The sequence below is a fragment of the Microtus oregoni genome, unplaced genomic scaffold (genome assembly GCF_018167655.1).
Source record: "Microtus oregoni isolate MIOR12 unplaced genomic scaffold, Mior012 000019F_ref0000042, whole genome shotgun sequence".
Classification (NCBI taxonomy): domain Eukaryota; kingdom Metazoa; phylum Chordata; class Mammalia; order Rodentia; family Cricetidae; genus Microtus; species Microtus oregoni.
The window spans coordinates 39874905-39887218 of record NW_024543078.1 but is presented as its reverse complement, the minus strand read 5'-3'; the positions used below and the strand labels follow the sequence as shown (position 1 = coordinate 39887218).

The 12314-nt window shown below is 55.0% G+C and overlaps 1 protein-coding gene across 5 annotated transcripts in view; it reads right to left on the bottom strand.

Annotated features, from left to right (window-relative positions):
• Positions 1-12314, bottom strand: part of LOC121459742 (regulator of G-protein signaling 12) — a 99884-nt gene continuing 87570 nt past the window's right edge. For 2 of the 5 annotated variants that reach the window (XM_041669720.1, XM_041669721.1), the window contains exons 14-18: positions 11902-11998; positions 10385-10464; positions 9848-10001; positions 7985-8581; positions 1-483 (exon numbers count right to left, since the gene is read on the bottom strand). In XM_041669720.1, coding sequence (XP_041525654.1) covers positions 257-483; positions 7985-8581; positions 9848-10001; positions 10385-10464; positions 11902-11998 — 1155 coding nt within the window. In that variant the 3' untranslated portion in view covers positions 1-256. Of the gene's footprint in view, positions 484-7984; positions 8582-9847; positions 10002-10384; positions 10465-11901; positions 11999-12314 lie in introns of those variants that run through there. The other 3 variants (XM_041669723.1, XM_041669724.1, XM_041669722.1) reach the window with 2 other exon arrangements.

The window sequence follows — 12314 nt, the reverse complement described above, 5'->3', positions numbered from 1 at the left end:
AAACATTTTATTGGGCAGAGTCTGAATGCCAAGGTTGGCTGCTGTGGAGCTGTCTAAATCCAGCCCCTGTGACGAGGTTGTCCCTTCAATTCCTGCTTTGGCTCCTGAGGGTATTGTGGCTGAAGGGGCTCCTCCCAGGCCCCTGAGCACCCATTGCTGACAAATGGGCCCCCGCTGTCTCAAAGTCATGGCATTGCCATATGAACAGGAAGACAGAGCACGCTGGAACAGTAGGAATCTCAACTTCGGAACAGCTTCACACAAAGGTGGCATGGTGCGTGCTGGCCTTGGGCCTGCTGGGCTCACCTGGGACTGGGCTCAGGCCGGGACTGTTTGATAGAAAGGGTCCGTCAGCTCTCACCCTCCTGGGGCCCAGCCGTACCCCCAGGACGCTGCCTCCCCACCCAGGAGTCACACCCGCAACGAGGTCCACATCGATGATCCTGTTGACTGGGAGGCTTCCGCTGCCTTGGGCCCTGCCCCCTGTCACAGGGAGAAGAGAAGCCGTCATCTACTTGGCTCAGCCCTGGACTTCCAAAACCCACCCGTCATCCCTGCACAGACACCAAAATACCCCAGATCCACTCCGGACAAGATGATCCTGGGCAGGAGGGCTGGAAAGCTCAGAGGGCATCAATTGCCTACACCTCCAGGCTGACCAGGAGCCTCCACAGATGATTCTCCTAACTGGGCGCCTCACGGGGAATGGCCCTGATGGCAGGCAGTACCACAGAGTCTCAGCTGGGAGGGTCGGGAATCACAGGCTGTTCTGACACGATGAGCAAGGGACTCAGGGCTTTCCTACACCTGTACAGCTGTACCCCGGCTTCATCTGTCAGACTGCTCAGGGGTCTCACCCACTAGGGTGGCCTCTCACTAGATGCTGGCCCGTGCAGCCTCCTCTGCTCACCCACCCGGAACACTGCTGATGTTTGCAGTTCCCTGTTGGGCATCCTTCTCCAGGCCTCTTTGGCTAGCTCTCCTCATCTCCCAGGAAAACAGCTGGACTCCTTCCTGACAGGCTTCCAGTGAAGATTCTGAACTGCCTCCAGGCCAGGTCTGTAATCAGGGAGGTGGATTCATCCAGTGCGGGACTGGAGTGGCCAGGACTTAGGACAACTCAAAGGGGTAGATGGACCCTGGGGTTCAGTAGGAGTCCCCGAAAGCAGGGAGGGGAGCTGTCTCTGAGTCACACTGAGATTCCCCTCACGGTCTCTTCCTTGCCCCAAGTGAAGCCCAGAAGCAAAGAGCCAGGTCACCTGCCTAGGTCCCTAGTCACCTTGTCCTGATTGCTCACCTTCACCTGGGGCCAGCACCCACCCCCAGTTTCTCCTGGGTGCTGCCTGCATCCTTTAAGCCTTGGAGACCCTAGGATCCTCCCATAACAGGCCTCCCAGCCCAGCTCCCCAGGCCCCATCCTTCCTTTTCCTAATGTTGGGGTCATCTTCACCTGCACAAACTTCTCTGGGACTATAGTGCCCCTTGACTCCCATGTCACCAACACTTGTCACCGACCTGTCGCCTCCACTGTCACTGTCCTTCCCTTGCTGTATTCCCCTCTTTGGTCTGAATTCCTCTATTCTAGGTGCCCCAAACTGCCTTGGAAGGTTCTAGATCTCAAGATAGGTTTAGAAATCCTTACTCCAGGACTGCCTTGACATATCTGACTCGCTGTGCATGGGCCTTGTAAGAGGCCTACCCATCTACTTTGGGGGAAGGGGTATCCCCACAGCCCAGTAATAGCTTGCAGGGATTTGGGAGTGGCTCCATTTGGGTCAGGTCTCAGTTTCCTGCATTGTACTATCTGAGCTCCAATCAGGGGCAGTGACACCAGAGTTAAGGCTGAGGGAGCCCCTGAGAACCCCCACTTTCCATCTATAGACATGAGCAGAGCAGGGTCTGCAGAGGTGGATCCCCACTTCCCGCTACCTCTGGGAGCCACAGGCAAAGTGGGCCTTCCTTGCCAAAGCCTCATGTGGACAGAGAGTTCCATTCCAAGCCACAAGACCCCAGAACATGGGATTATAGTCTACAAACCATTCCAGACTCAAGTTTCCCCAACTATAACAGAGGGCTTACCACTAAAGATGAAGATTCTGCTCCCTCCACAGCCCAAGTCTCCTAACAGACACAGGGGTCAGGAGGTCTGTGATGGCCAGCTTCTCTATGGACTCCAAGGCCCACTGACTCTTGGTATCTCACCTTACCCTTGGCCCAAGCTTCCAGAAGTGGCTTCCATGAGGCCTTGTGTAGCAAGTTCGGGCTTGTACACAGAGGCACAATGTCTCTGTTGGGGGTCCCCAGCTCATCCTTTGACAAGTCCAGGGGACACATGAGGAGGTTCATTGACTTCAGCTGATATCAAGAACAGGGTGCCCAGCACACAGTGTGGGTAAGACTGGAACTCTCGCCCAGTCTTCTCTATGGTCACTCAGCAAACATTCTGCTAGGGCCTGCTGGGATCATCTTGCCCCTATCCACCCTGCTTGTCATTAGACTCCCACAGCTTCAAGTGGCACGGCAGCAAGACGGTTGTTTGTACACTCAGGGACCAGGGACACCGCTGGAGCATCTGTGTGGATGCCATCGGGTCCCGAAAGAACCAGTTACCCGACAAAGGCACAGCAGGCCTGTATAGTCCCCTCCAGTTCTGAATGGACACTGGAAGAGACTCCAGCCTCCCGTAGGCCTGTGTGCCCAGAACGGGGCAAGGCAGATTTTTCTGGGGATCAAGGAAGTGCACCTCAAAAGGAGAGGCACTTTCACACTTCCTGCCTGCCCAGCCCTGCCTGCTCTGAAAATGTGGCAATTCCCAGCCAGTGAGTCAGACAGCAACCATATGTTAGGACCAGCCTACCTCCAAGGCCCCACAGAGCTCCCTAGGCTAGGAGCAATGCATGAGAAGCCACTGGGCAGGGCCAGTCTGGGGCAGCAGAGCCCATACCACACCTCCTGGTGTTAGTTCCCCTGGGCCGAGTGCTCTTGAACACTCAGCCCGAGGCTACATCAGCATCTCATTTTCTGCCCCTTGGACCACCCCTGGGCCTTTCCTCCTGGCACACTGGCCCTTGGCTAACCACTCAACCCCCTTGCCAGAGCCCCAGAGACTGGGAACTACCTAGGCTCCTCTATGGGAGCCTGAATAATCCTTTGCCTATCAGGAGTGGTGGCATCTGTCACCCTCAGGCCTCTTCATTTACCTGTGGACATTTCCTGCCCTAGCTGTTGCTGCCTGCTCTAGGCTCAGCATGCTGACCCCTAAAGCCCATCCCTAAGGTTCTGTGCCCCACAGCTAAGTAAAGTTGAGGGTTCACCCACTAAGCTGCTCCCGAAATAATCCCGTTCTCAGGGTCGAGCCCTAGAAGCCTGCCCCTCTTCCCTTCCTGTCTCCACAGGCAGATACTGCCCTGAGTTATGGCCCCATGCTCTCAGGATTGCATGCACCATCTGGTCCTGCGGCCTCCTACCAGGGCCTCCAGATGCTCCTAGAAAGAAACCAGGCACAGGTGAGCCACAGATGCAGGAAAGCCTGGAAGGAGACAGCAAAGAGGACCAGGGCCAGGGCTCCACCCTGGCCATTCCACAGGTTCCCACAGGGGCCTGAAAACTGTGGTTCCTCTTGGGAGAGAATGACTTAGCCCTGGTCACCACCTGCCTTCACAAAGACCCTGGTCACCACCTGCCTTCACAAAGACCCAGCGCAGGATCAGGGCTGTGACAGGCAGGGCGAGATTTCAGTTCCTTATTCTACGGAACACTTCCCGGGCCTTGAGCACATGCTCGCCCGTGGCTGGGATGGACAGTGGTGCAGGGCACACTGGTGGACAGGGAGTGGGCGAGTCTACAGGATGGTACCTAGTGAGGCTGGCATGCTAGGGTAGGGGTAGCCAAGAAGTCAGCATGGTTAGGGAAGGCCTGTGCTGGGGGTGAGGGTGGGGTAGATCAGGATGGGGGGGTCAGAAGAGAGCAAAGCCTCGGGTCTGGAGTCTGGGCTAGTACAATAGGTCCAGGGCCTTGGGGCATCACTAGGAACCCGATATCTACTTGATACTAGACACTGGACACGGCTTGCTACCAGATGTGCTATGGGGTGGCTCCTGGCAGATGGCTTCCTTGGTAACTCGGCAAACTTACAGTGTCGTCCCTAGGGGGTGAAGCGTTCTGATCTGTGCCTGTCTGTGCCGCATGAGTGCCGGGCTTCCTTGAGGACATGAGAGGTGCCCTGGGAGCCTGAGAATAGAATTGGACGGTACTTGCCAAGGAGGAAATGCCTCCTACAGGCAGTCTGGATGGAGCTTGAGGCCGGGAAGGCTGTGTACCCTCAATCCAAGATCAGAAAGTGTGGTACCACGCAGGGCTGGGGAAGCACCCGGGCTGGGGTAGGCAGATAAGCCTGACATGAACAGGATCTGTCCACGGAGCTGCAGTCACGATATCTTTATTTCCAGGGTGAGGAACTGACACAAGACTTTGTCCCCAAGTCTCAGCTACCTCTGGATGGGCTGGCAGGAGGGTGAAGAGCTGTGGTGGAGAACTGAGCTGGCAGCTCCCAGCCAGCCACTGTGACATGACAAGCCCCTGGATGGCTCTGTGAGGGCCCCTTCCCTAGGGATCATGGCTCGGCCTTTTGGTAGTCCTTCAGAGCTGACATTTCTCGGCAGCCTCCTGTGGGTCTGGGATTGAGGTTGAGCAGGGAGCTCAGCCTAGCCAGGTATCCCCAGGAACCAGGCCATTCACTCTGGGCTGGGAGGGGCTCACTGATCTTTCCTTAGCTGAGACTGGCCTCTGGAGGCTGTGTTGCCCAGTGAACAGAGGGAGAAGACAGGCAGGGCAGAGGCAGGGACCTCAGGAGAGTGGGTAGGATAGTGGCGCCACAGAAGGGAGGGGCAGCTGAAGTGTCCAGTCCCTGGGCAGAGAACCAGACCACCCCTAGGCTCCAAGCTTCTGCTGGCTGTGAGCACTCGGAGTGCTGATGGGGTGGGGCGCTGGCCATGGTCAGAGCAGGAGACTGCTCTGTGGTTCTCACCTCAGACCCCATCACCACAGCTCACTTCCTCCTGGAAGCAACGAGTCCTCCAGGCAGAACTCCACCCCTCCCCGGATTCAGAGAGCTGTCTGGGACAGACATAGGCTGCTGACCCATACTGCCTCCCCCTCCCCCTCCAGAGGCCCTCTTTATGCCCCCAGCACGCTAGCAGGCCAGCAGACAGACAGACAATACTAGAAGGATGAACAGGAATGACTGTCTAACTGTGAGGGGCAATTTCCAGACCTGCCTGTAAGAACTTCCTGCTTGGGAGGCCCAACTCCAGGTCCCTGCTCCCTTTGTAATGCCTTGTAAAACAAACACAGAGCAGCCCTCCAAGAGTGCTAAGGAGGAAGTTCTCCCAGGCTGGGGACACTCATCTGCTTTTCCCTATTATGAAGGAACTTAGGTATTTTGGAATTTCCTTTGTCAAGACACAAATATATATGAAATGTTACATAGAGGCACTTCCATGTACACACACACACACACACACACACACCCCTATCAAAGTGTCTAGAGTGTTAGTGGCCACATTTCAACGCTTTTCTCACTGGATTGTGGGGCCAAGGTGGCCAACAAATCCCTAAAAACTATCTCACAGTTAGTCGAGAGTAACTGGGTGGAAGTGGGGCCTTCAAACCCTGAAAACTGTAAGTGGCAATCAGTTGGCCCAGCCCTGCTCAGAGAGCCAGAAAGGACCCTAACGTGTGCACCTGAGGGTGCTCTTATAGGCAGCCTTCTCCAGCACTCCCAGCAGCCCTTACTCAGCCAGGCACTCTCCCACATAAAGAAGCCCTGGAATAGTTGGTGCAGAGACACAAACTGGGGTAAGCAAGCTGAACAGTGGAATCATACCCCACGACCTCCTCCCTCATGCTGGGGCCACTGCCTCCATGACTCCAATGACACTGGGGACTGGAGAGTGGGACCCACAACCAATGCGCTACAGCTGAAGCCCCCGGACCCTCTACTGCTGTCCTTTTTTTCAGGACAAAGCCAAGGACCCTACTTCCTTATCTCCTTGGCGACCAGAGACTCGCTCTCTACAAGTCTAGTGCCACCCTGCTCTCCCCCTATCAGCACAGCCAGGGCACGCCAGCAAAGGCAACCTGGCCTGGCACCACACTGGGCGTCACTGTCCATGTGCCCCGTGGGTAAACTGCACAGCCTACTCACACTCCAGATATGGCACTGACATTTGAGCTGTGAGCCAGCTTGAGCAGAAACAGGCTCCAGAGCCATCCCAGAGAGGGGAACAGGGCTTAAGGAGCCAAGCCCAGGACGGCTCCTCTGCTCTCCTCTTCTGCAGTGGAAGTGCCCAGGCAAACAGGAGACAGCTGTGGAGACCACAAGCCTGAGGTGAGGAAGACCCTGCCAGAAGGCAGGATTGGGCAGGGGACAATTCTATTCCCACTTTAAAGCCTGTTCTCTTGATGTTTCTATCACAAAGCTGGTGTGGCAGCCATGTGAGCAGCCATGTGAAGTGAATGGTCTCTCTTGAAAGCCAGTCTATTTGGAGCTGGAGAGATGACCGTGGTTAAGTTGCTGTTCTTGCAGAGGACCTGGGTTGGTTCCCAGCATCCACATGGCAGCTCACAGTCATCTGTAACTCTAGTTCTAGAGAATCCGACACCCTCTTATAGCCTTGAGTTGGGGGCACCAGACACACATGTAGTACACATACAAATATGCAAGCAAAACACTCATATACACACACATTAAAAAATAAATCATTTTTTAAAAGGTTGTTTAAGATAAATCTACTTAATTTCTCCAAAATGGTTAAGATGTAGAAAGAATCATTAAGACGTAGAAAGAATCATCTATGTTTAATCCTAAAGAGAGAACCCACTGTAAATGAAGAAGAAAGGAGTTTTCAGCCAGTCAGTGATGAGCGCTCGAGTTTATTACTCTCGGAAGAACAGAGTTAGAACACAGGTAGAACTGTAAACAGGCAGCTACAAAGGAGCAGAAAGGAGGGTGTGGCTTGACAGAGGTGCCCAAACATGCACACAGGGCCACTTCATGGCACCTCGTGCTTCCTGACTGGGTGTTGCCCCACTGGGTGAGGCTGGAGTCCAGGCCACCGTGTGTACCCTCCCAAGTGCCCAGATGTGTGAGTGTATGGACCATGCATTGAAGCCCAGAAAGAAGGCCTGGACGGGCGCAAACACTGCCTGCCGTAGATCACTGCCAGGCGTTGGACAGGAACAATAGGAAACATGCACTGAAAAGGCTCGTCACTGTCACTGAGGACACTGAGCACAGCAGCTGCTGGAGCCCATCTCCACTGTGTTTTGGGTGGGCCCAGAGTAGCATCCCAACCGCTTGGTCACACTGTTCCCCTCCACTGGACTCCTGCTTCCCCTAAGAGAAATGCCTGGACACATCTGAGGCCAGCCGTGAGCAGCAGAGCGGCAGAGACTGCCTAGCGCAAGGGCACAGCCTGGCCTGTCGAGGGCAGTCAGTTAAATCCCGGCCGGCCACAGAGGGGCTGACATTGAGAAGCCTGGTTCTTGTCAGCATGGGACCCTTGCTGACTGGCTCAAGACAAATACCATTTTTTTTTTTTTCGATCTTGAGGCTAAAACACTGAGATGGCAGCAAGGAGATTTTAAAAGTGAGATCCATTCTCAGAGCTGAGCCTGCCCAAGGTGTCACTGGACGTGGGCTTCCATTCCCACAGCGCCTCCGCAGCAACAGCTCAACATGGTGACCTGCCTGAGCCTCAGTGACCCTCCCAGGGAGACCAAACCTTGGCTCCACCTGCTTTCCTTTCAGAGGAAGGCAAAAGAGGCCCCATAAATACATGAGGCGGCCACCCCTCGCGTTTCAGTACGGAAGAGTAAAGGAGGGGCTGCCTCGTTGGTGCTCCCCTTATTAAACATGGGCTGGAGCAGCCTCTGGGCAGTAAGCAGGACAGATCAAGGCTGTAGAGTCAGAACCTGGAGGTACCTGGTCTTGTAGGTCCTGGTGTGTCTTGGGGGATGGGGGGTGGCGGTAACAGCGTGCTGTTGGGGCTGCTGATGTCCCCCTCCCCCATCAGGGTCAGGTCAGCCACCTGCTCATCCTCCACAGTCTGGATGCCCCCAGCCTCCACTTCTGGCGATAGCCTCCTCCAAGCCTGTGTAGGACCCTCCTGCACAGAAGGGATGCAGGAGGACTTTGTAGGCTTCTCTCCAGGTTGGGTGGTTCCAGGAGGCCCAGGGGGGCTGTGGGCCGAACTGGGGCTGTGGATGGAGGCGGGGCTGTGGGTGGAGCCGGGGCTGTGGGCGGAGCCTGGACTGTAGGCGGAGCTGGGGCTCTGGGCGGAGGCAGGGCTGGTGGCTGAGCTGTCGCTGTAGTTCTCAGTCTGAGCAGCTCCCTCCTGGACACAGCCTGTGACAGCTCTCTTGCTATAGCCCTTGACTGGGGCTGGGCTGGACAGGGCGAGTTCTGAGGAACCGGGAGGTAAGCGAAGGAACTCAGGCAGCACCAGGTCTTCCTTTCTCAGCAGCCCACGCTGGTCATCGGCTCTGTTGCTCTGAGCTTTGGAAATGAGCTCAAAAAACTCTATTGGAAGAAAACCCACAGTGACCACATTTGAGAGACTCGCAAATGCATGCATGCCTCAGCTGACCACTCACTCTTACCAGGGGCTTCTGCTTCCTTGAGCCGCCGCTGGCAGCCAACAGGATTATGAGGTCAGCCACACTACTTTCCCCACAGAGACGAGGCCAATGTCTGGCTGCCAGCCCCCCTGAAAATTATACTGCCAGGCCTAGGCTTAAAAACACCCCTCCTCTACTTAGTAGGGGATAAGCTTGCTAGCGCTCAGTAGGATGTTGCTGGCACTGTGGCATGTGCTTTGTTCATACATGGGGTCCTTTAGACCTGAGCACAGATGAATTTGAAGTGTAAGTGATGGTCGGAGTAGGGTCTGACAGAGCCAGGGCCCAGCCGCACGGCAAGCCCAAATCGGGAATGTATGGCTAGCCTGTGGAAGGCTGAGGGAAAGCTTTAGCTGGGTAGAATGGGGAGCCCTGAGATCTACCTGGCTCCCAGATTCACTGTCTTTGCACAGAAGGTGGTGCTCTGGGCTGAGGGGAGGAGGCGCTTCAGGACCCCCTGACCCAGCTGAAGCTCCCCAGCCCTTGGGCCAGAATGGGTACTCTGGGCTTGGCACCTGCCTGGCTTCTTCACTGCCCACTCCAGAGCCTTTTCTTGTCAGCAGCCTGTGTTTAGTGTGACTCAAGCTCACCATTCATGCCACCGGGATCTAAACGTTCTCTAGGTCCTATGGCCGTCACTGTCGGTGCTTCTTAGAAATGTGCACACTCAGAGCATATGCTTTATATTTGCTCAGGGGTCAGAATGCCCAAGGGCGACATTTAATGGCTCTATTGTGAAAAGGTGGCAGAGTGAGGGGCACATCCCACCCCTATGGCCCCCAAGTCCCAGGGGCACCCTACAGAAATCCTGGGTCAGGGCAGAATAGGCCTTTCTCCAGCTTCCATGGTCAACATAGGTCAACAAACCCACAGCCCTCTCAGGCCTAGAACTTTGCCCTCCTCCCTCACACCTAGTTCCTGCCCCCACCCAAGCTGGGCCCCAGCTCTGTCAGGATTTGGGTGGTAGGGGAAGGGAGCTGGTTGAAAGCACAGCCAAGGCTGCTGGCCTCTGGCAGGGCCTCTGGCTTTCCCCTCATAACAGGGCCTTTAGTGAAGTTACACTGGTAGCCTCAGTACAAGAAGACAGGCCACAGACAGGGCAGAGCAAGGTTAAGGACCATATTGTGCATTTACTGGAAGACACGGAAGTTTTAAAAAGTACACATACCCTCTGCTTCGTCCAAATTAATTTTCTGATATTTTTTTTTCCCAATCTTTGCAATAGATTCTTCTCTCTTTGAAAGCCGGGGATCCCTAGCACCTTTTCCATTTTCTCCTCTTATTTTAATAGAGTTAGACTTGCCTAGTGTTCTCTCCTCTCCCTGCATCAGAAGGAAAGTCAAGTTCTACTGCATGTCAGCACACGGTAACATCACTCATCAATACAGCAAAGGCCCTGGGGCCCAGCATCGACAGCATCTAGACACACTTCGCAAATCAATCCCAATGACGGATAGATAACACAACAGCGTTTATGGCCCACCTACCCACCCAGGACAAAAGAAAACCCAAGGCTGGCAGCTCATAGCCAAGCCGAGACTGAACTCCAAAGGGACCTTAGGAGAAATACCCACAGGGGGAGGCACGCAATACTGAGCAGAGCCTCGGCCAGCCAAATGGGCGACAACAGGCACAAGGAGCCCCAAGAGGTGGAGGCCATGCAAGAGGGGCAGGGACAGCGTGGGGCAGGCGGAAGGGGAATTACCATAGCAGAGTGGTTTCTGGGGCTGGAGTTCACAGCTGAGCTTTGCTTGACAGGAGCACCTTTCGGTCTATCTGTGGACACTAACACATGAGACAAGCTTGTGACCAGAGCTCACAGTGCCCTCTGAACAATAAACACCATTTGCTGTGCTCAGTGAGAACAAAGGCCCTCACCACCCCTTCCTTATCTAACATGCACACCCCAGCCAGAGCCTATGCTTCTCTGTCCACCTGCTGCAGCTGGGAGAAGGCAGCAGGGCATGGAGGGAGGTCTAGACACCTACTGGGACGTCAGGAGGCTGAGATCGAAACTCATGCCTTTTACCATGTGCTACACATACGTGTTCCTTTAGAATTGAACATCAGGCCCTGCCTTTCCCCCTGTCAGGGTGTAACCGGCTTTGGTGACAGAGTCTGAGGACCACTGTCTGGCTAATCAGAATCCTAGTCCCCAGCACCCAATAAACCCGCAGCCCCACCAAGAACTCACTTGCACACAGGCCCTACTTGCCAGCCTTGGAGGAAGCTGGTGAGAATCTGCCAGGTAAAGCTAGGTGCCTAGCCCATGGATGCTGCCTAGATAGTGCTCAGTCCACCCACACCAGGGCCAGGGCGCAGCACTTTCTAGAGTGGAGGATGACCAAGGAAGGGGAACTCTCTATAGAACTAGAGTACTGTAGCCCAAGCCACAGAACCTTATCTGCTAAGTTGATGGGGACACATGCACCTCCCAGGGCCCAGGGGGATCTGTTTATACAAAGCCCTCCCTCAGGAGTCATTTGGGCACCTGGGGAAAACCTAAAGTTACCTGGAATAGCTCCACACAATGGACCTCTACCCATATCACCCCTCCTCGCAGCTTCTAGAAAGTTTCCTCCCACCCGGACAGTCCTAGAGGCTATAAGACAAAGTGCCTCCCCCATGGGTTTCCTGTGCTAGCGGCCTGAATAATATAGGTCCCTGAGGCTTTGGAGGTTTGGGGGCCCATGGAGGCTTTGACGAGGACTGACTGACCAGGTCAGGGGTGGGAAAGAGTTATGTGGTCCCTACACATGAGGAACAACACAGCAGACCAGTGCTGAGTGCAGGGCCAGTGCCCTCTGGACAGGACCAGGCCCGCCACTGTCCTCACTGCCTGTTTCACCCAGAGGGACGGATCTCAGAACAGGGCACTGTGCTAAAGGCAGGAGACCTAGACCAGGCTGTTAAGGTCTTAGGTCCCTGCTTTGTAACAGCAAAAGCCTCTAAGGAAAAGAGTACCTTCTAGTGCTTTCTGCCACAAAAGCAACATGGAGGGGCAGACAGGGGCTGCCCCTCTTCCTACACCTGAGCAGACATGCTCAAGGAGCCAGGTCCTCCTTCCCCCATCCTGCTGCCCCTTCTCCTGTAGGAGGCTGGGTCAGCACATGAGAGGTAGATTGCCGTGGGGGCTCACATGGACAGAGCGGTCTGTCCAGGGTATGGCTATGAGACAGCTACTAGACCACGGAGTGGCAGGCTGGGAGCTGGCAGCCTTACCTTTCCCTCTGCAAGGATCCCTCTCCTCCAGGATGACCCGCTGTCCATCCAGACTTGATATAGGAGCACCAAGGTCCAGGGGCTCCTTCTCCCCACTCTAGAGGCAGAGATGATGCAGTGAACTATTTGCCCAGATTGGAACTTTCTGGAATAGTTGCTGTAACCCAGCCACTGACAGTAAGATTAACCCAAGTTTAATGGAGCCTCAATCCAGCTAGATCTGGGGTCAGATCACCCAGCCTGGCTGACCTGTGGGAATATGGAACCCTGAGAGGCTGGTGGAGCAGGTCTTTCAAAGGTCACTCAAAGGGGAGGGAGAACAACCCAGGGGCAAACTGGGAACTCCTCATCCCTGAATAAAGGTTGATATGCATGTGTCAACACTCTATAACTTCATCTGGCTTCTGTTTCAA